This window comes from the organism of the source record quoted next, unplaced genomic scaffold, assembly GCF_019419815.1.
Source record: "Pyrus x bretschneideri cultivar Hongxiangsu unplaced genomic scaffold, Pyrus_bretschneideri_v1 Contig44, whole genome shotgun sequence".
Taxonomy (NCBI): Eukaryota; Viridiplantae; Streptophyta; class Magnoliopsida; order Rosales; family Rosaceae; genus Pyrus; species Pyrus x bretschneideri.
Window position 1 is genome coordinate 2,088,593 of NW_025999768.1, and position 23,239 is coordinate 2,111,831.

A 23,239-nucleotide genomic window follows, 5' to 3' on the forward strand; every position below is an offset into this window, starting at 1 on the left:
TTGATGAACACTGAAATTTTGTCAATTTTAATAAGTAGTTAAACTATTACTTATGTAATCATACGATAAACATCATTTCAATTTTCATATACACTAGTCGCCTCCGGATCTCTAATATAAGAAATACATAGAATTTTCTACCTTGAAAATACTTCCAAAGAGAAAGGGAGAGACCCCCGTTTGATAGTTAATACTTGCAAGAAGTTCTTAAAGTAACTACAGGCAGTTGATCATATTCAACACTGGAAGTAGAAAGGTAGAACCAGATCAATCTTCATGTAGAAATATTGCAGTAGAGAAAGTGGGGTTCAAGTGATATAGTTTTGGCGCATGACGGGCAGGGCAAGGAAAAAGTGGATGGAGCAATGCCGAAGAACTCAGATATTATATTATATATACTAAAACTCAGTTGAGTCTGACACTGTTCATAAATAGTGACAACAGAAATGCCCCTGATTTATGAGATTCAAACTTAAAACCTTTTTTTTTTTTTTTTTTTTTTTTGAACAATCGATATTATCTACATTAAGAGGAGAGGGTGCGGTGGGCTTTTAGCGAAAATCGAACCTAAAACCTTTCACTTATTAATGAAGATAAATACTACTAGACCGCAGTAATAAATGGCAAAACCTCCCATTTATAAATAAAGAAAACTACTAATAGACGTTAATTTTGGTCTATTGGCCCTCATTCTCACAAAAGAGGAACCAATACCCCCCTAAGACATTCGTTTGACCAAAAAACAAAAAAAAAAAGAAGCCACCTACGACGCCGTTTCATGACCTATTAGGGAGTCTGGGACTGTACCGTACATATGCCTTTTCTGCTGCAAAATTCGGAAAACCCCCAAAATCAAACTACGCGGCAAACTGGCACCAAAAATATGGAGGGGAGTTCCGGCGCCTCTTCCGACGCCGCAATCGAAACCCTAAGAATCAGATGATGGTGCTTCGGCAACCTCGAACAAGTGGAGGAGAAGATCCTGATCCATCCCGCCTTTTCCGACGACACGCGTACGGTAGTGAACTCAATGGAAGCCGAGCTCACCAACATGAACTTTAAATCCATCTCCGCCAGGTCCATGCCCGACCCGCATACGCTCCTAAGGTCCTCTCACCTCCTCGGCCCCAAAGTCCTCCAGGTAAATCACACCTCTCTGTATTTCTCGTTAATTTTTCTTGTCCTCACACCATTATGCACTGGATACAAGTACATTTTCATGAAACTCAATATGAATTTCATAAGAAGTTTTACGTGTCTCTCTAGTTCCACCTTCTTAAGTGATTCAGGGAAAAAGGTGAATAGATAAAGGTCGCATTTTGAGTTAACTGAACATCTTTTGTTTGTCCTACTTTTTGATCGGCAGGTCTGTTTGGAAGGTAAAGTTCCTGTACGTAACGGAATTTGGAAAGTCCGGCATCAGATGCCTCAGTGAAGACTGGAGTAGTCATCGGTATCTTCTCCATTTTCGAGTTCTTTCCAAAGATGTACCTAAACAGATTCCATCATCCAAATCATCCTAAGTGAAGAAGCACAAGAAAAGAAAAACATGATTAACTAAGGATAACGCCTCATCCAGAAACATCACCAAAACCAGCTGACCCGGACAGCTTGTCTACTGATCCCTCTACCACTACATAAGGTGCATACTTTCTTACCTGTGGAATCAAGACATGCATGGTAATTCAATTTTAGGCAACGAACGTGGCTTTAAGTTTTTACAAATACAACATAACTCGTACGAGGAAAAGCAAACACACCTCATAGTTTGCAGTTCTTTTTAGAATATCATATTTGGGTGTTTCCAAATCTGGAGTTTTGTAAATCCACAGCTGCAGAGGTTTTACAAACAAAAAGGGTTAGAATCTGTACAAATGTTCAAGGGTTAAGGTTTTTGCAAGTGAATACCGAGACTGCAGTACCTGCTTGAATACATCCAACAAACCTTCTAAAGAAAAGTAGTCATTCTTCTTTATAGAACCCCAGAAGTCCTACACATCAAAGGATGGTGAATTACTACAGTTGTTAGTACACAAAATATAGTTTACTTCAACCTAAGTTGTTATTCTAGAGCTTTAAACATGTATCTTTCTAGGTTTTGTAGAAAAATAATAGTCATAATCTAACTAAATAATAAAATGTACTTTATAAATATATTACCTAAAACCATGGGTTGTACTTCAGATTTCCCAAAAACTCAGAAGGTGTCGCATCCATATTTGGAGGTTGAATTATACGAGTACCGTCGACATATTGCTTTGAGAACTTGTTTAAATTGTCTTGACACACTCTCCTTCGAATGTTGAAAAGTTTCAACAATAACCCTACTGCGGATTGTATGATTGATAGTAAACAAGACCATGCAAACGGCCTCCTCCACACAAACTGATCTATCATCTTGTCGAAAGTTCAATTCTCTCAATGTCGAGCACAAATTCCTGAACGTGTTTTTATCCATCCTTACAATATCAAATAACTTATGTGGATGTCCATTCAATAATTCTATGAGATATTGGCGGCGGCCTGAAAAATGTGAAGTCATGCATGGCTCTTTATTTAAACGTGAGTAATGGTCATATAATCTTGTAACTATAAGCAACTCTCCAAGTGAATAATCCAAATCAAATGATGAATCATTTTCTGAACTTGAACCATTGTTGTCCACTTCATTTGAATCCATCCTATATAGGCAAACATATATTTATATTCTACAACTATCAAGTAATTAATAGCTAAACAAAGTGACAAGACAATACTATATGATAATAACATTAACATTAATCATATTACCAACACTAGTCATTTCCATACTCATTTAATTATAAATAGTTCATCATACAACAAAAGATCTCAATACGAAACATAAAAGCATATACATAGTCATCTTACTAACCCTTATCATAAATTCTAAGCAAATTCATCATATTACCAACACACTAACTAACAACCAATGTATTAAAAGTGTGAGGCGTGAGCAAGGGGTCCGAGGGATAGCCCACCCTAGGCGTCAGGCATGAGGCGAAGCCTCACGGGACCTAAATTTTTTAATATATACACTAAGCGTACACATATATTGTATTAAAAAAAAAAGATTATTAATCAATAATCACCTTGAGCACACATATATTATAAATATATTTATATATAATATATTATATATATTATATTATATATATATGTAATAGAGGATGAAAAACACAATGAGCACACATATAACAATGCACACAGATAGCACACACATCCATTATATAAAAAATAAAAATCAGAAAAAAAGGCAAAGAGACGTTAGTGCAAGGAAGAGGTATGAGGCAGTTAAAACCTACCCAAAATTTGGGTTTGGGAGTAAGGAAAAAAAAAAAAAAATCCCTTAGGCGCTCCTAGGCGGCTTCTGCGACGCCTTCCGCCCACTCCCTCAAAACAGAGGCGGCAACCCTCAAGCCCAACCTCACAGGGTGCCTAGGCGCGCCCTGAGGCGAGCCTTTTAAAACATTGCTAACAACCAACTTGGACTATTGAGCTTTCTTACTAGGGCTCTAACTATTCATTTTAGATTATTGAGCCATAACATCCTCCTCCAATCCGAGCTAGTGAACTTCTCCAAAGCTTTCAAATAAGCGGTATCATCAACATCTTCCAAACCCCCAAGTACTTCCATACAATCTTCAATGGTACTTAACTTTCTCAAGGATACTTCCTTCTCTCTTTTACGCTTAACCTTTTCCAATGTAGCCTCAGTCTTGGCATCAAGTGACTTTGCCCAAGCTGCAATAGCTTTGTCCATTTTGGTTGACTTGGATGACTTTGACTTTGAGGAAAGATCACTTGGAGGGAAAAGAGCACAACGCTTGGTGCTAGTTCCTTCATGTCCCTCACTAAAAGCCCTTAAACCACTTCCGGTACTTTGTCTAATGTGTGCACCAGTGGTAAGAAACCCAGCCTCTAACTCTCTCTAAGAATCAGAATTTGGAGGAGAATTGGTGGATGCAACTGCATTTGACCAGTAGCAGTGGTATTATTGAAAATCTGTCCAAGCACCTCATAATGAGAACACCCTTTGCTACGGAAACAGCTAGCAAACTTGTTTTTTTGTAAAATTTTAATATAGGTTGACCACACTTAGAAAATATTATAATAAGCATATATATAAAGAAAATACATTATATAATACAATAAATACCTTAATATAAGCTGCCCAAACTTCGTTCGATGCTTGAAAAGTGTTTGCAAAAGGGTCCCAACCCATCCCAGTATGATTAACAAGCTTGGCAAACTCACGGTGAATCTTCCTCAACCAATTATATTTTTTGCTTCAATTTTTCACGAGTGTATCTCTTACCATATTTGTCAAGTAACTTCATGTCAATCGTATCCCATTGATTCTTTTCTAAAGTGTTGCTTTGCAAGCCTTTTTTTGTCTCTTCATACAACATACTAATAAAGTAGTCTTTAATAGGTTTTGAATTAGCTTTATCATCAAGGTCATTTTCAAAGTCCTTGTTTGAACAATGTAAACAGAAATATCAAAACTAATACAAAGCTAAAAGCTACATTCAATTATGAATGTTAATGCTAAAGTATAATATTAAAATTTAAGGTATGAGTGTACAAAACACAAAAACAACAGAAAATTACACATGAACAAGACAAAAGTTTAACAATAACTGACAACGTATATATTTGGTGTAAAACAGAGACTCAGTTAATTTGGTGATGGTATGAGACTTCATTCAATTGTCTTGAATATTAGGACAGCATATGGCTGCCATGTTGGTGGCCTCAATAATTACATTGCACAACTATTTTAAGTCACTCCAAGTCCAAAAAAGAGGTGAACCATTAATAAGGAGAGACAGAGCAGTTCAAAGACAAGTTATAATATAATTTGTTTTCTTTGACACAACACAATCCATCCACATTTCCAAAGCAACTTCTCTCCAAATATCAAATGGGCATACCCCAATTGCTTTCCTGGCCGAGATAGTCCCTACTAGATAAAAAAAAAAAGAAAAAAAAAATAGAATGGTAAAAAGAAAGCAGCAGCAAATAAAGGGATTTGAGAAGGAAAAAGACCACAAACAAAAGGGGAAAAAAAAATATATATATAGCAAGTAAATAAATATACCACAGCAACAAAGGTTGCTTAAAAGGTCAGAAACTGTTGACAAAAGAGCATGCCTTAGCATTTCATTTACCTGGAAAATTTTGAAAAGAATCCAGCAAAAAGAAAATGGTGAGAAAGAGAGGGGAAAAACATCACAGTAACCAGAAACAAAAATTCCCCAAGGCGGGCAGATACAGACATATCAACAGAAGAATTACTTTCCAACACATAGATCGTCTATTTAACATGATGTTATTTGTACACCGGTGTAGACTAGTACTTTCCTTCATACTATTTGTAGGTAAGTAGATGCTATTTGTAGCAGAGAATCCAATGATCTAATGAATAAAAACAGGATATTCACAAAGGCTCCTATTGAAATTTATCAAGTTCGGTTAGATGGGAAGTGCTTCTGCCACTGCACTCATCCTGTCTTTCCAGCTTTTGAACATGATGAATCAATGGAGAATCAAAGCAAATCAAGGGTTCCAAAAAAAAATGAAGGGTACATGAGAACACAAGTGAAAATCACTACCCTTGTTGAATTTCAAGGGTTCAAATCCAAATTGCACATTTTCGACACCAAAATAAAAACGAGACTTCTCTTATTAAATCCAAACTGGAACCACTGCTAAAAAACACAACGTAATTCAAACACCAAGTCTATCATTAAAGCATTCACAGAGAAAATATGAAAAATTCATTTTTGAACTCAAACATTTGAATTCAAACACCAAATCAATCCATAAAATGCCATCGGTTTAGCATCATGGCACCAGATGGATATGCGTACATAACTCAGATGAAGAAAAAAAAGAATAACAAGTCTAATGCACGACAATTTTGGTCTTGTTCCACTCTCAGTGGACTCCCAAGTTATTGAAGGTGATTCAGCCACAAGGGACCTAAAAGCCTATGTCTAAGAACCTAGCGAACTCAAACCAATTCCAAAATAAAAGTGACAGATCCAGTTGTTCTTTAGGCTTAATTCCAAGAACTTCCCATCACAGAGTTACACGTGCCATGTGTCTCAGAGAAAACCCACATCACAACAAATTCAATTCACAAATCAATCCTCATGGGCACATCAGAAGACGTAAACAGAAGAGTTTTCAGATTAACAAATTGTGATTAAGGTCCACAAAAGATATTAATTACCAAGCTATGAGCTCGATCGAGCTCGGTTAGGTTAATATATATACACAGTACACAAATAAATCACACCAATTAGACAGATAAACTCAATTTCTCACAACCCAACAAATAAAACACATAAATCAAACTTTCCCATCATTTTCTCCATTTTCCGAGAAACCAAACAAAACGGTAAGAGAAAGATCCATTACCTTGATTGTTCCTGGCAGTGAAGAGAACGGCCCAGTCTCGTCCCCAATCAAGCACTCAGAGATTCGAGGCTTAAAGCTATTCGCCAGAACCTTCACCCTATTGGCCGGAATCTCTTGGTCGTTCGTGGTTGGTGAGGCGGAAGGCGGTCTGCGGGGCGCAGGTCACTCGATCTCCATCGCGATATATGAATCTGTGAAAAAAAATTGTTTTTGAGTTAAAAACTACGGCCTCAAATCCAATACCAAACAGGAAATCATAAGAATCTGAAAGAAGTATGAAATATTGAGTTGCTGATGGTGAAGTTGGCAGTGATCTGTAGCCCATGAACTCGGATATGTGATGATGAGGATAAGCTGATGATGACTATGCATCACCAGCATGATCGTGCCTCACCATAGAATCTATCTGGGTGTGACTTAATATAGACAGAAGATGCTCTCACTTCAAAAATTTTGCCTTTTTCCATTTCTGTCATCTGTAGTAATTCTCTTTTGATTACTGGGATGATTATCATAGATGCATCATGGCATGGTCCTGCCTCATCATAGATCTAAATCATGCATATTTTACTTCATATGTTTGTCAGACACTAATTAACCCATGTCCTCTTCAATGTCTCAGGAAAGTCAGGAGAAGGGGATTAATTGATTAGCCTTTCGCTCTCTCCAAAGGGTAAAGGCCAACGGAGTCAGGCGTCCGGCTGAATGTGGCCTGAGAAAGTGGATTGATGATCAGGAGACAAAGAAAGACATGCAAAGGATTTGCAAAGTCCCGCAAGAGGATCATCGTCCATTGAGTTGGATATCTGCTCTCCACTGTCACTGACCGCTGGATCCTGTGGCTGCCGCTGGAGAAGTACTGGGAGATTATGAGGACGTGGTCGAGGTTGAGAGCGCCTACGTGCACTCCACTCACATCACAATAAAAACCAACTGAACTTAAGGATCAAATGATCTAGACCATTAAAATTTGATCAAACAGTTACAAACATTAAATTTCAATAGTCCAGATCATTTGATTCTTAGACTCGGTTCCTTTGAATTCAGAGAGAATCCGGTTCCACAATCCAATATTTCACCTTATGCTTTCTCCTTGCCTTTGCTAGTAAGTGGCTACTTTGTTTCTTCTTAATTTTCTTATTAATTGGGGTTTAATTATTCCACACACATTAAGGAATTCAATTCCTAATTTTGAAGAAATTGGACTCTCTACATGAGGAAGGTATTCTAATTCCTTGACACTTGAGGAATCTGGAATGGATTTCTTCTACCAATTATGCTCTCACTTGTTTCTAATTATTCCAACATTGCCTTCATTTAACACTCATTATGCCATCTTTTAATAAATAAATAAAACCAATTTATATATTTTAATACAGATGAATTTTATTATATAAATTTAAGGATTAATCTCAGTTTACTATCCTAAAATTTATTGGTTTTCAACATTTGGTATATGAAGTTTTTTTTATTCTAGAGTGGTACCTAAAGTCATAATTTTGGAATAGTCTTATAAATCCGTTAAGGTTGCTATTAAGTCAACCGTTAATTAGTGACGTGGCGCCCACATGGACAATGATTGCGCGTCATGTATCAGTATGGGCCATATAAATATAAAAAATTAAAAAATTAATGCAAATTAAAAAAGAATTAAAATTTGCAATGGACAAAAAGCAGCTAATAGACAGAAAACATATCGAAATCAGATAATGCAGAAGAGAAATGCCAAATGAAAACTGATACAAAATTTGCAATGCACAAGAAGCAGCTAATAGGTAATGATCTTCTTTTTCATGCTTGCTAGATGCCCCAAACTTGTAAAAAAACAAAAATTGCTAAATGTAAACGAATCAATGTGTGTGGTGTGGGGCAGTAAATATATATATCGACATGTTCTCCAAGTGGTCTTAGCCATGAGTGTTCATGGCTTCCCAGACCATGCTCTTCGGGACTGGATTCAACAACTTTCCAGACCATTTTTGAACAACAATAAATAAATTTTTCTTATCACACACAAATCAAACCGAGAAAATCCTTTTGTTCACACGGTATATTTTTTTCTTTGGAACCCAAAAAAAGAACTTGGTAAGACATTGGGATAATCTCATATTTGATTTGGGTTTTTTGGATTTGTTTTCAAACTCTCTCCTTATCTCTCAATTTCTATTTTAAGAGTATATTAGTATTTACATATTATTTTTTGTTATAATTATCATAAATTTAAAAGAATGGCTATAGTTTTATCTGGTTTCAAATTTTGGTTATTTTTTCAAATTTTCCAAGATTTCATTGCCAAAAATTTGAGAGACAATGAGAGATTTCATTGCCGCCTGTTTAATTAGCGTTACAACAAAACACAACATTCATGCACGTAATAATCCGGCTAGCAGAGACAGAGAAGCCCGATCGTGAGCTTCTCATTCCGGTGGCGGACTCCGGCGACGAAGATGCATCGTCCAAACGCTCCTCGTCTTCCTCCTCCTCCTACCGCACCGGCCGCGAGGTGAGTTTCGATTGCTGTTTGGTTTCATTGCTTTGCGTGTTGTGTTGTGTTTGGTTGCTGAGAAAATGGGGGAAAATTCGAGGGAAAAGCCGAAGGTTTTTGCATAGGTTGCGAATTGAAATTAGTATGTGTGTGTTAATTGTGATTTATGGGTTGATTTTTGCGATTCAATTTCTAGTTTTGTGTTTGACATTGTCTGATTAGTGTTTCCTGAGGCTAATGGAGGAGCAAACTCAGATTTGGGTCTTGGTTTGTTTGTCAATTTTGCATCAGTTCATTTGGACTTGTAATGTGCTAATTTGGATTTTCGATATTACTTTCCGCTTATTTGTTTGAAATTTGGGTGAGTATAGCTCTATTTCTCTGCTCGAGCTTCCAAGTAATGTGATAAGAAGATCAAACAATCGATTCGGGTATATCTAAGCATTTCTACAAGAAATTTAGTGACATAGTTGCGTTTTACTTTTTGTCAGTTTAAAGGTGTTCCTGTTGCATTATACCACTGGTACGCACGTAAAAATTTGTCTCGTAAGTCAGCAGTAATTTATCAAGAACCGGTTAGAGTGTGTCAAAGTTGGTTGCTTTTGGTGGCCTAAGTTGATGCCGCATAAGTTTTCTCATACTTTTTGAATGTTTGTGCTCCTTTTTCTTAATCTTCATAACAATCATTCTTGTCTCTTTTATCTCTCCGTCAACGTTTTCCAAAGTTGTTAGATGTTGGTCATCAAAGAAGTTCATGATAGGATGATGGCCATTTCTTTCTTCTAGCTCCTATTTTGTTCAAATCATGTTCGTATGCGATACTATATCGATACTGTGTGTGTCAACCTTCAATCCTATGCTGTGGGGAGGGTCAAATATCTTTAAAGTTGTTGGATTTCTGATAATTCTTAAGATATAGAGCTGAGAGTAGTTGTTAAATTTATTAGGTTGAGCCATGAGGTATGCTGAAAGATGGAATGCTTTAGTAGTGATAGGAACTTAAACTTAGATTGTTGGCATGCATTTATAATCTATTTTTCTCTATTCTCCTCTCATTTGTTTGAACTCTAGGAGTTTTGTTACAGGCAAAGGAATAGTTGGATAAGATAGAGAAATAGCCTCTCGCTAGATGAATTCAAGAAATGCACAACTTAGCCTCTTATAAGTTTTAGACCGAGCCCATTTCATGTAAATTTACGCTAATCATGTTGTGTGCGTGGATTTTTTTTTATGCATTTGTTTAATCTAGTAGCTAATGAGATCAAAGCTTCGTTCTCTTTCTTCAAGATTGCTTTTTGATCATATTCACTCTTTGTTCTTTTGCAGTGTTATCCTATTTCCAGTAGCGACTTTCTATATCACGTGGTGGTTAAAGCTTTTTGGATAGCTTCTTCTCTCCAATATATGCTCAACTTGGAATCAACATTTTTGTTATGTCGTATTCTGAAATGCATACCTTAAACCCCATTATTGGATCGGTATATTCTAACTTGCATTAGTCATTGGTCTTGGGGTTTGACGTTGCTGAGCTAAGTATGTAGTCCATTTTCTCTCTTCATCTCACCCTAGCTAGAGACAAATTTTGGTGCGATAATCCAACTTCAGTAAAGACAGTTTCTATCCGACTTCAGTGAAGCTAGGGTTTGATTTTCTTCAACTTGGATGTTTAATTGTCTTATTCTTAGAAAAAGGTTTTTGGTTGCACGAGTGACCATATATCCTATCTAGAGTATGTAACAATAAGAAGAGATGGGAACAAAAGAGAGATCTGGAATCACTCTAGCCTTTGGCATCACACCAAAGGTGCATTGGAAATCACCCCAATAGAGCAATTAGATAAATTCAGGCATCACAGCGAAGGTGACTAAATTTGGAATCACTCCAAGTCAACCTGTGCCTCACACATAAGCAGGAAATCCAAAAGCTTACAAAGTAGCTCCTTTTTTATCTATGGAATAGGAGGAGCCTCATGCACCATTGGTTCGAGGAGAGGAAGCTTTCTACACCAAAAAGACGCCAAAAAGTTTGGCAGCAAAAGAAGGAGCTTTGAAGTCTGAAAAATGCACCGAAAAATGGATGCAGAAGAGATTCCAAGCAAAAGGTTTGACAAGGAAGAAAAAGCTAAAAAGTGGAAAGTGACAGCAGAGAAACCTGAAGAAAGAGAGGCCAAGACGAAAGAAAAGGCTTTGAGAAAGTTGAAAGCTTCTCATTCTGCAGATCTCAAACCATATAGAAAGGTGGCAATTGACAAGAAGGTTGATAAGATCCAAAAGGTGACTTCGGTTATTAAGAACTTACCAGAGAAGATATAGCGAAATCTGTCAAAGTGTCCAGAGGATCTCAGAAGCTAAACCGCACAATTGATTCCTGGTCAAAAGAGATGAGGTTAGAAGGGCAGCAGTCAAAGGACATTGCGAAAGACTACGTGGAAGGAGCTCTTGATTGTGAGGGTTCTCTTGTCATACTTAGCAAGTTGCACAGGAAGCTTCAGAGTACGGCTCACTTGAACAAAAAAACACAATTCTGTGACGGAATTTGAAAAACCGAGGCGTTCTGATGATGGTTTTCGAGGAATGGAAATCAAGAGCATAAGGAGGTGATCAGAGACAGCCTTGTGAGGCAGAAACTGGTGGAAAATACAGAATCTGTCGAAAAGGGTAAACTATTTTCGATATATGGATTCGTGCTTGGATACTCCCTCCACCAGCTCAACCCAGAGTTCTATGTTTCATACCACCAGTGACTCCACCATTGCAGCAACAACAGCTGCTTCGCAAAAGGCGGGGAAAGGGCCGAGTCTGATTGCCAAGCTCATGGGAATCAAAGAGTACCCCTCGAGACCTTTGCAGGCCGCGCTGAAGAAACAGTTTGAGGAAGGTGAGAAGACTGTTTCAAGTCAATGTATTGGCAACCAATTACTGTGACAATCACAATCTTGAAACGCTCATCTCAGAAATGTAGCATGTAACTCAACTGAGCGGAAAAGAAATCACTTATAGAAGGAAAATCCAGCCAAAGATCCTAAAGTAACTAAATCAGTTGTAAGTCTTCCTTGTCTCAAAATCGTTTCAGAAAATTTCAGCTTTTTTTTCACCTTACAAATATAACTTTAGGAAGCTAAACGTAGAAATGTTCTTTATGTAGACCAAAAATGTTGAGTGAAGAAAGTGAGAAGAGAATTATTACGGACTATAAAAGTGACGCTTCCCCAATCAAAGCTGGGCTTGCAGACAAAAACCTTAAGGAAGAAGAAACAGATGCCTTTGTATCTCAGAGTGAGTGGAGGTATGGCCTTCTTGAATTACAAGAACTTGATTATGTAATGTCCAGAGTTGAATATTAAGAATGGTTGCACTGGTAAAATGAGAACGTGCATTTGACAAGAAAACGTTGGTGTATTTGTATTTCTGCGAATTCGAGTGCTATTTCTCGAATCATTGGATGCATCTTATATCGGTTCTTGTAATATTGAAATGTTTCTGAATGCAACATATCTTCAAAATTCAAAACAACTACATTTTGGGAAAACCATAGGAATCTGCATGCGCACAATAAGAAGGCAACTAGAACTTAGGGGAGAGGGGGGGAGAGAGATACCTGTTGATGTCCTTGCCAAAATCAGTTGTGAGATTGGTAAACCTTTTCATATTAGTCCATGTCATGGGGTTTAATAACTTATCCAAGCGTGGAGCCTCAGTGAGTTTGGGGGAATCACTTGCTTCCAGTTCTCTCATATTTGACATTTCCGAAAATTGGGCATTGTTTCCGATGCAGGGCAATCAACGGAATACAGAAATTTCAAACTTCTTGGAAAATCACGGATTGTATGAAGATATATGCATCCATTCCCTCCAAGCTTTGAAAGGCCACTGAGGCTGGGTGGGGTATGAACATCATTCCCTCCAAGATCCTTAGGGATTGCATCATCAGGAAATTTGGGCGAATGACTAGGCACAGTACTCAGAGATAAAAGTGAGATTCTTCAATCCTACTATGGAAGGTGGTACTTGTCTTGTGGCTGTAGTATCTGCTTCAAGAGCCCCAAAGATCCTCAAACTCCAAAGTAAAAGCTTGAAAAGATAATCTTCATATAGTAGCTCCTCCCAATCTTCTCTGCCTACATAACATTGCACGCATCGACCTCAAGATATTACTCATGCTGAACTTTCACATTTGGTGGTATATCAGGGATTGTACGAAGGTTAAAGCATCTATTTAACCGCAGAGTTTCAAGCTTTGAAAGACCACTGAGACTGGGTAGGGTATGAAAATCATTCCGTGAAAGATCCAAAACTTGTAAAGAAATTAGACTCCCAAGATCCTTAGGGATTTCATCATCAGCTAATTTGCATAGTGAGAGATTTAATTCCCTTAAAGAGTTTAAGCCGTGTAACGAATGTGGCAAATGAATACGTTGCACACCTTGTAGGGATAAACGAGTGAGATTCTTCAATCTTACTATGGAAGGTGGTACTTCTCTTATGTCTGTTTGCTCTGCTTCAAGTGTTCTCAGTGATATCATCTCCCCTATATCCTCATGCACTTCTCTGAATTTCCAACACCTATTAAGAAGAAGAGTCTCAACAGATTTCGACTTATAAAAATCCTTTGGAAGAGAACAAAGATTGTGACACCTTATAAGGTTCACCAAAGAAAGTCTTTTAAGATGACCAATGGAGGGGTGAATCTCGGACAAACTAGAACACCATTCCAATTTCAACTCTTCAAGATTTGGGACTTGTGAAAAGTCCGGTGATTTCTGTAAGGAATAGGAATAGCTGAGATCAAGGGTTTTCAGGTTATGTAGTGACTGTTACAGAAAATCAAAGGAAAATTGAAATTAATATCCAAAATGAAGATGTTATAAAATAAAGAAGAGAAAGAAATCCAAAAAACAAATAGAAACAGAACATCATCAGGTGTAATTCATTGTACCTTGGAACCCTCCCAAACTTGTACCAGAAAGCTCCGCTGCATCTCTAAAACAACTAGTTTATCTTGATTAAAAAAGTCATCTGGTATGGACAATAAAGGGCATCCAAACCAACGCAACCATATTAACTCCTTGGGAAGATGTTTGTATTCTCCATTAGGCTCTACGTACTTCAATCCTACTATGGATAAACGAGTCAGATTCTTCAATCCTACTATGGAAGGTGGTACTTCTCTTATGGCTGTATTATATGCTTCAAGTGTTCTCAATGATATCATCTCCCCTATATCATCATGCAGTTCTTTGAATTGATAACAATTATTAAGAAGAAGAGTCTCAACAGATTTCGACTTGTAGAAATCCCCTGGAAGAGAAATAAGTTTGCGACACTGGTGAAGGTTCACCAAAGAAAGTCTTTTAAGATAACCAATGGAGGGGTGAATCTCAGACAAATTCAAACAGCATTCCAATATCAACTCCTCAAGATTTGGGACTTGTGAAAAGTCCGGTGATTTAATTAGGCAAATGGAATAGCTGAGATCAAGGGTTTTCAAGTTATGTAGCAACTGTTGCAGAAAATCAAAAGAAAATTTAAATTAATATCGGAAATGAAGATGTTACAAAAAATTTAAAAAAAAAAAAAAATCCAAAAAACAAAAATAAAACATCATGAGGTGTAATTCATTATACCTTGGAACCCTCCCAAGCTTGTACCAGTTCGCTAAACTTCATCTCTAAAACAACTAGTTTATTTTGATTAAAAAAGTCATCTGGCATGGACTTTAAAGGGCATCCTTCCCAACGCAACCATATTAACTCTTTGGAAAGATGTTTGTATTCTCCTAAGCTGATGTAGTCAAGGGATAAACGAGTGAGATTCTTCAATCTTAGCATCGAAGGTGGTACTTCTCTTATGGATGCATGCTCTGCTTCAAGTGTTCTCAGTGATATCATTTCCCCTATATCCTCATGCAATTCTCTGAATTTGGAACATCTATTAAGAAGAAGAGTCTCAACAAATTTCAATTTATAGAAATCCCTTGGAAGAGAAATAAGCTTACAGCAACCGTTAAGGTTCACCAAAGAAAGTCTTTCAAGATGACCAATGGAGGGGTGAATCTTGAACAAACTCTCACAACCTTCCAATATCAACTCTTCAAGATTTGGGACTTGTGAAAAGTTTGGTGATTTCTGTAAGGAACGAGACCAGCTGAGATTAAGGATTTTCAAGTTATGTAGCGACTGTTGCAGAAAATCAAAAGAAAATTGAAATTAATATCCGAAATGAAGATGTTATAAAATAAAAAAATAAAAAAAGAGAAGAAATCCAAAAAACAAATAGAAACACAACATCATCAGGTGTAATTCATTGTACCTTGGAACCCTCCCAAACTTGTACCAGTTTGCTCCACTGCATCTCTAAAACAACTAGTCTTGGTTGATTAAAAAAGTCATCTGGTATGAACTGCAAAGGGAAGTAACGCCAACACAACCATATTAACTCTTTGGGAAGATGTTTGTATTCTCCATTAAGCTCTACGTCGTAGAGCCGGAGCAACCTCAGTTTCTTCATATTAGCAAATGCTTCTGTACTGAAACTAGCATTGTCATAACCATAAGGCAAATGTAGAGCAAGTCCTTCAACTTCTTCAGTTCCCTGTTAACAAAAGGTTATACTGCGTAAGAAAGGGATTGCATATGTTTACATGTATTATTATTTATTAGGAAAAATCACGTAGAGTGAATATATATGCAAGTACTATTGTTGGCTAATTGAGCTTTCCTTGCGCAACCGCATATATTTACACATGAATGTTGTTTAAAGTATAATAGACATGCTTTTCTTGTACGATGCAAAAATCCAAAATTTTATTGGGAATGTACTTACAGATTTATATGTCAATACATCGATGACATCTTCATGATTCCATAACCTGCTCCATTTTCCAGGGTGATCATGAGATTTCTCAGAAATGATTACTTTGGCCATTTCTTTAAGCAAATCATGCATACACAACATCTTGTCTTCAACAGTTACAAGGCATCGTTCACAGAGGACACTAATTCCTACTGTTGCAAAAAATCCACATATATCTAATAATTTTGCGACATGGTCCTTGTCCTCTCCAATAAAGAAACAAAATATGTTAAGGAATGTAGTCTTCTCCGTATCATCTAGCCCGTTAAAGCTCATTCTTAGCGGTTTTATTATTTTTCCATCAGGAATTCTTTCCAATTTCTTCAATTGACATTCCCACCATGCTATGGTTCTTTTAAACAAAGAAGAACCTAAAACTTCAAGGGCTAGTGGCAAACCATCACAGTAAGAAACAACTTTTTCTGAGAGTTGAAGATATCCTTCATTAGGCCGACTATTTCGAAATGCATGCCAACTAAAGAACTCCAGAGCTTCTCCTTCATTCAATTTCTGAGCCGGATATACTTTGTCCACATTTATTAGTAGACGTTCATTTCGTGTCGTTATGATAATTCTACTTCCTGCGCCAAAACAATCATGGTTTCCAGTTATTGCATCCAATTGTTCCTCTTTATCTATGTTGTCCAAGATGACAAGTACCTTTCTATGTCGAAACTGTTGTTTTATCAGACCGATACCTTCATCAACACAGCTTATTTCAAACTTCATTTGCAAGATGTCAGAAATAAGTTTTTTTTGCAAATCAACCAGGCCATGTTTACTTGTAGTGTCGCTAACGTCGGCAAGGAAACTCTTGGATTCAAACTTAGGATGCATATGGTTATAAATGGCTTTGGCAGCCGTTGTTTTACCCAATCCACCCATCCCCCAAATTCCAACCATGACAACATCTTTCGATTCACCACTTGACAGGTAGGTGATAATATCTTCAACACGAGAATTGATTCCAATTGGGTGCTTGGCCACATGTAATTTGTTTGTGCTAGGGAGCCATTTCCATATATTTTCATAAATAATTTTTTGAATAAGCTTTGCTTCATGCCTGAAAACACAATTTGTAAGAAAATACAAATGACGGTGCAAACTTGTAGTAAGTTACCATTTGCAAGAATCAACTAATCAGAAGAAATATATATTGTTCATATAAAAACAAAATGTAGATGAAATGCGTTTCTAGTGGAGCTGATTTTCTTTGTGGACAAATAAGTGACCTATTATTACGTAAGTTGTCATGTCGCCAAATAACCTATTTTTACAAATTATTTACAGCTTACACCAGTAGCACCTATTATCAAATGTGTTCTTAAGCCATTAGATAACCTACACAATCTAGACAATAAAAGCTAATTATTTTCTTTGCGTGTTTTTAAATATTGTATTGTGTGTTCAATAATTATATCTGCAAGACTATGTACATTAACCTATGCATATTGAGCTTCTCGTAATTTACCTAGATTTATACTGATTTACTAATTTATATTCACTAATTTAATCGGCAAGACTATGCAGTATATATATTCACTAATATATTTGAGAACTATTATTAGCACTTCAAAAACAAAATTTCTATACTTCTCACAAGTGCATTTTTCTTTCTAAATGGAGTGTCAAATGAGACTTTTAGAGTGTTAATAACAATTCCCATTTAGATTACATATTCACTAATTTACTTTTTTTAATTTGTGGCATTGTGGGCTTATTGTACATTTTGTTTTTTTAAAGTAATTTACATATTTATTGCATATTCACCTAGATAGTATAGGCAAGTTATTTACCTATAGGGCATGTTTGGTGGAGTGGTTAGGCTAGGGTTGGATGGGATGGGTTTGGTTATTCATATACTATTTGGCGTGGATAAGGATGTCAATTCTAACCGTTAAACCCGATAATTGTGGATAACCATCTGAATAAATTGGATTTGGGTATTAAAAATTCAGGTGTATTTTGGGTATGGGGAAAAACCGTGAATATTATTTGGCTATGATTTTGGATATGCTTATAGAGATCTTCAATCCGTATCCGTATCCAAATCCAAACCTAATAATATATAATATAAGTATATATAATATTAAATTATTATATATATATATATATATATTCATTATTTAGCGAATCCATTATCTTAAGAATACAAAAATTATATTGTGTGAGTTACATTTTGTGCAAAAGTTCAAAAGTTTTGATATGAATCAAAATATATGAAATTCAATGGTGCTTATGGAAGATATCAAAGATCAGCCAACATTATCAATATTTAACTTTAATTTTAGGAAGTTTTAACGAAAAGCTCACGGTATTATTCACTTTAATGAAAAACCACATTTTTACACTAAAAAGTCAATCCTGGTACTATTCATTTTACCATTTATTTTGTCTTTATCATTAAAACTCAAAGTTTTCAAGCTCTTTTCATTAGTTTTCCTTTAATTTTATACTTCACAAGATCCATTCATTAAATCATTTTATACATCAAATATTTAATGATGAAAATAATATTTACTAAATTATCATGTGTCAATTAGACAAATATATTTTTTGTATTGACGAAGATGGATATAACCGTTATCCGATGAAAAATTGTTATCCGATGCGTATGGTTATAGATAATACCCGATAGTTGATTTACGGATATGGATATGATTAATTTTAATGGTTATAGGGATAGATATAACATTTCCATCTCAAAAACGAACCGTTGTCATCCTTAGGTGCAGATGATCTCATCTAGATTAGGATTGAATCGAAAAGTAGAAGTGCAAAGAAAACACAGAAAGGTCGATCCCACGCGCTAAACCCAACATTCCAGAAACGAAAACAAGGCAATTGAGATCAAAGAAAATACAAAAAGGATAGTAGAAAATTACTGGACAGGGGAGGGGGCGAAGACGATTGAAGCAGCAGAAGGGGATCAATCAAAGAGGGGATCGTAGTAACTGTGATCGTAATCGACTGTGGTAGAAGAGTCATCGGAGAAGGTTCGTTTCTGGAATGTTGGGCTTGTGCTTACGACGACCCCACGCCGCTGCTCCCGATGATTCCACGGCTCTGCTGCTGCTGCTCGCGACGACCAACCCCACCTTGACTCATAACCCATGTTAATGGACAGGTTATGAAACCAGCCCTTTTCTGGACTTGTAACCACAATTGGAATCCCATCATCCCTAATGCTCATCATTCGCGTCAAACGGCCGACAATGGACTTGAGTCCATTTTAACGGTTGACAGCCTATCCCGTCGACTCACAAAACGGGCCTATAGAGTATTATCATGTACAACAATTTACTTGACATCAATAAATAAATTATTATCATGCAACTTTGAAAATCTAGTTTGAAAATTTCGCCTATTAATGTCCATGCACGTTAAATTAATATAAAATTTTAATTCTTACAAAATTTAAAACAATCATTAATTAGTCAAATTTATAAACAAACATAACTAAATGTATCATCACATAATAAGGGGCTTTAGGACTACAAAATTATGTAATCTAAGTCATAAAGCAAATTTAATGAATTTTTCTAATTAAAGCCCAGTCAACGACCAAGGGTTTGATGTCCCTAGTTGCATGTCTCTTTATTATTATTTTTTTACATGTGTCATTTCACTTAATTTTAAAGTTAATATTGTTAATTACTAGTCGTCACTTAGTATTTCATTCTAGTGGTATTTTTCTTCACTTGTAAGGGACAGATCTTAAGCTCGATTCTCACCAAAAGCAAATTTGAACAACATTATTGCTAGCTCATTGTAAGACTAAGTCTACCTCTCCCCTTTAGTGTAGATAATATCATTTGTTCAAAATAAAAAATAAAAAAATTACTAGTCATACGCCCACACGTTATACATGCATAATTAAACTTGTCTATTAATTGTTATAAAAAAATGAAAAAAAAAAGGAAATAAAATTGGGCTGGAACTTGGAAGAAGGGGAAGGGGCTGACGTGGGAGACGTGAGCTTAAAAAAAACCTACTTAACTTTTTTAATCTAATTTTTAACCTTTTTTTTTTTTTGGTCATATAATAGATTTTATTGGATTATGTGTTAGATTTACCACCGACAAGATGTTATGTAAGAGCTCAACTATTTTCCACCACTGTAGTAAAAGGTTACTTGCATCTACTTTTTAACTTTTAAGTAGGGTGTGTTATGTTTACTAGGCTGTGATGTTTGTGTAAAAAAATAGCAAAATTTGTATTGTATATAATTACTAAATTGATCATGTATTCTGTTTTTGTACAATTTTAATGAGAGGATTAAAATAATACTTTTATGAACTTTTGGTTAATAAATAATATTTTATTAGTAGATTAATACGTATTTAAAATATATATACACATTTCTACTAATTAATAAAACATTAATTATCAACCAAAATCATATGAAATTATCAGTTTAACCCTTTAACTACAACAAAATATGAATAAGAAATATGGGTAGAAATGTAATTTTACATAACCAAATTTTGCTGTTTTTTCAAAGTCTCACATACATGTAATTCTAACATATTTCTAATTTTAAAAAGAAGAAAAAAAAAAAAAACTTCCCACTTCCAGATTCTCTATCACTCTCTTCCTCTCTCCCTTCTCATTCTATTTTAAAAACGAAAATAAAAAAAATTCACACACTTTTTGTATGTCCATAGGCTAGTAACTAATTAAAAAGAGTATTATTGACACTTCAAAAATCTTATTCTACACTCCTTACAAGTGTATTTTTCTTTTCTAATATAAAAAGTTTGGAATGTATAATGAGTTTTTTAAAGTGCTAATAACAATTCCCATTAAAATAACTAAAGCATTAAATTGTTTGACTTTGATTTAACACCTTGTTTCTAATCATGTCCGTTGTAACAAAAAGTTCGCAATACCTTTCACTTTAAATAAAAATTATATTTTTACACTAAAAAGTCAAACATGATACTATTCACCATACCTTTTATTTTATCTTTATAGTTAACAGTCAAAGTTTCAAATCATTTTTAGTTTTCCAAATTAATAAACCCCTGCGATTTTCTCACTAAGAGACCCCAAACCCTAACCCCCTTCCGTTTTTCATCTCCTTTTCAACCAAAAAAATATTAACGAGTAGTCCCGAGCGCTAATCACTCCCAAATCGCCGTTACATCAGGTCTTGATCGAAGGATTCGATGCCGAGCAGATATGGCAGCAAATCGACCTTCAATCGCAGCCACTTATCTCGACCCTTAGCCGCGATTTGAAGACGGAAATCATGGGCTTTGACGACGACGGTGAAGGGAGTGAGTGTGAGGAGAGAGATAGAAAGGATGAAGAGAAAAGAGAGGAAAATGAACGTGTGAAAGTGAAAGTGAAGGGGAAGGCAATAATGTGATAGAGTTCGGTGTGGTTGTCGGGTGTTCGTGAGTGTTAATTCTAGAGTTTATTTATTTATTTTTTTTACAATTAATTCTAGAGTTAAGTGGAGGGGAAGAGACACAAGTACGACGTGCAGTCTGGAAAAATGTAAATGATGGGCTAAAGGTAAAGAAAAAGGAGTTCTACAGGGGAAAGCTATGCGAGCATATTCTATTGAGATTTGAGAGATTTTAATAAAATTTTACAAAGTTTAACCGATTTGTAGATATTTTATATAAAATTTTGATTGAATTTCTTTGAAATCTTACGAGAAGGGGTAAGATTTGTGGATACTTAAAAATCCACAACTCTCACCTCTCCCATAAGATTTCAAGGGAATTGAATCAATAAACTCCATAAAAATCCATAGATTTATAAATCTATTAAAGTCTCTCAAATTCTCAATTGAATACAGTCTCTAAATTTTCCAGTTAAATAATTAAAGTAGAATAAAATAAGTAGTTACCCGTTCTCAGTGTTTTTAAGATCGTAACCAGACAAGTTTGCAGCTTCAGTAAGAGCCTCTCTCCACTGCTCTACCCTTTCTCTCTTGGCTTCCCGTTTTTTGTCATCATTTTCTTTACGGATGTTCTCTTCGTGCTTCTGAAACATTGGGGCTAAACTACCTTCCTGCTTCCTGATGTCTGAAGCTTCAACATCATAGAATATTGGCAAAACATGTTGCTTCAGTTTGGATCTGCACTCCATGATCTTCACCAGCTCGTCGAGACACCAACTCGAATCCGCGTACCTCTTTGAGAAGACAATGATAGAGATCGTTGACTCTTCGATGGCTCGCAACAGTTCGGGCTTTATTTCTTCCCCTCTTTTCAGATCGTCCTCATCAATAAAGGCCTTGTAGCCCTTTTCTTCCAATGCTCTGTGGAGATGGCCCGTGAAGCCCTTGCGTGTGTCTTCGCCTCTAAAGCTCAAGAACACGTCGTACTTCCAGAGTTTTGAGGAGGATGATGAAGAGGAGGCACCGTGGGCTGTCATGGCGATATCCATCGTTATGGTGCTGCAGTGGGTTCAGATCACGACTGAAAAAATGACAGTGGTTGTGTTTGTGTTGCCGAACCGATGATACTGAAACATACCAAAACCCAAGTCAAGATCCTTCAATCAACAAAAACAGAAGTTTATATAATAATGTTTACATAGTGACTTGAGAAACAACATCCTGCTGGGCGAGAAGGTACAGGGAAAGAGAGAGGAAAAGATGTAAGAAAGGAACATGGAAGGACAAAGACTATCCAAAAAATTCTTGGAAACTCTGAAAGATGTTTTATTCACGTTGAAGAGAAGGATCATGTTTGCTTTTCAAGAATAGGAGGGTAGAAACTTATATTTCCTCTTAATGTTAATTCCGAACCAATGTTAGTAACATTCTCATTTAAATTTTTTCGCTCTATGTTTTATTTTGTTTTTTATTTTGCAATGTCGTAATTTAAATTTTTTTTATTTTCGATATTACTCTTTAAATATCAATTATGCTAAAGTTCAACCAAATTTAATAATCTAACTATTATATAATGAAGAAATGCTAAGAAGACTCTTCAAAATGACTCTCTACGAATTCTCTACCACCTTATGTTTTTAACACAATTTCCGTGTCAAAATTATCAAATATTGTGTAAAAAACATGAGGTGATAGAAAGTCTATAGAGATTCTCATTTTTAAGCGAGTCTCCTTAGCATTTCCTTATAATAAATAGGCAAACCATATTATTTGTGTAAAATCTGAAATTAATAAATGTTAACCAATGATTAAACTAATTCTTATTCAAAGTAAAGCACCTTCAGTCTAGGCACTAGGGAGACAAAAGTGTACCGACACATAATAGGAAGCACTAGTTATGCGCTTTTTCTTGAAAGCACTTTAAGTACTTTTTGTAGATTTACTAGCATTTTTACTAAGGATTGTTTCCAAAAATATTTTCACCAAAAGCATCTTCAATCATTTTAAAAGTACATTCAAACAATGAAAAAGCACTTTACAAAAACGGATAAGCGCTTTACTAAAAGCACTTTAGAAACCACCTCTGTTTGTTTGTTCTTT

At 35.8% G+C, this 23,239-nt stretch overlaps 2 protein-coding genes and 1 long non-coding RNA gene across 6 annotated transcripts in view; 1 reads left to right on the forward strand and 2 right to left on the reverse strand.

Moving 5' to 3' along the window:
• LOC103939136 (disease resistance protein RPV1) overlaps positions 1-23,239 on the reverse strand; it is an 87,462-nt gene that overhangs the window by 29,664 nt on the left and 34,559 nt on the right. The window lies entirely within an intron of this gene.
• LOC103939138 lies at positions 88-12,871 on the forward strand. The gene is made up of 5 exons (XR_007251888.1): positions 88-1,642; positions 7,070-8,950; positions 10,259-11,973; positions 12,077-12,217; positions 12,707-12,871. It is a non-coding gene; the product is annotated as an uncharacterized LOC103939138 (long non-coding RNA).
• Positions 12,907-22,848, reverse strand: LOC108866578 (disease resistance protein RPV1-like). 4 transcript variants are annotated; one of them, XM_048567297.1, is made up of 6 exons: positions 21,647-22,848; positions 15,754-16,846; positions 15,241-15,522; positions 14,556-15,107; positions 13,868-14,431; positions 12,907-13,691 (listed from the first exon to the last, which is right to left on the reverse strand). In XM_048567297.1, the coding sequence occupies exons 1-6, from the start codon at positions 22,186-22,188 to the stop codon at positions 13,083-13,085; spliced, it is 3,642 nt and encodes a 1,213-aa protein (XP_048423254.1). In that variant the 5' UTR covers positions 22,189-22,848; the 3' UTR covers positions 12,907-13,082. The 4 variants fall into 4 exon arrangements, with proteins under 4 accessions (XP_048423254.1, XP_048423253.1, XP_048423256.1 ...); XM_048567296.1 differs by having other exon boundaries at positions 12,907-13,742; positions 21,647-22,844; XM_048567299.1 differs by lacking the exon at positions 21,647-22,848 and adding an exon at positions 18,669-19,032 and having other exon boundaries at positions 12,907-13,742.

Coding starts and splice junctions, on each gene's coding strand:
- LOC108866578 (XM_048567296.1), bottom strand. CDS start 22,188: ATGGATATCGCCATGACAGCCCACGGTGCCTCCTCTTCATCATCCTCC. Junction 15,108..15,240: donor AAGTTTGGGAGGGTTCCAAG/GTACAATGAATT, acceptor TTTCTGCAACAG/TCGCTACATAACTTGAAAAT. Junction 14,432..14,555: donor AAGCTTGGGAGGGTTCCAAG/GTATAATGAATT, acceptor TTTCTGCAACAG/TTGCTACATAACTTGAAAAC.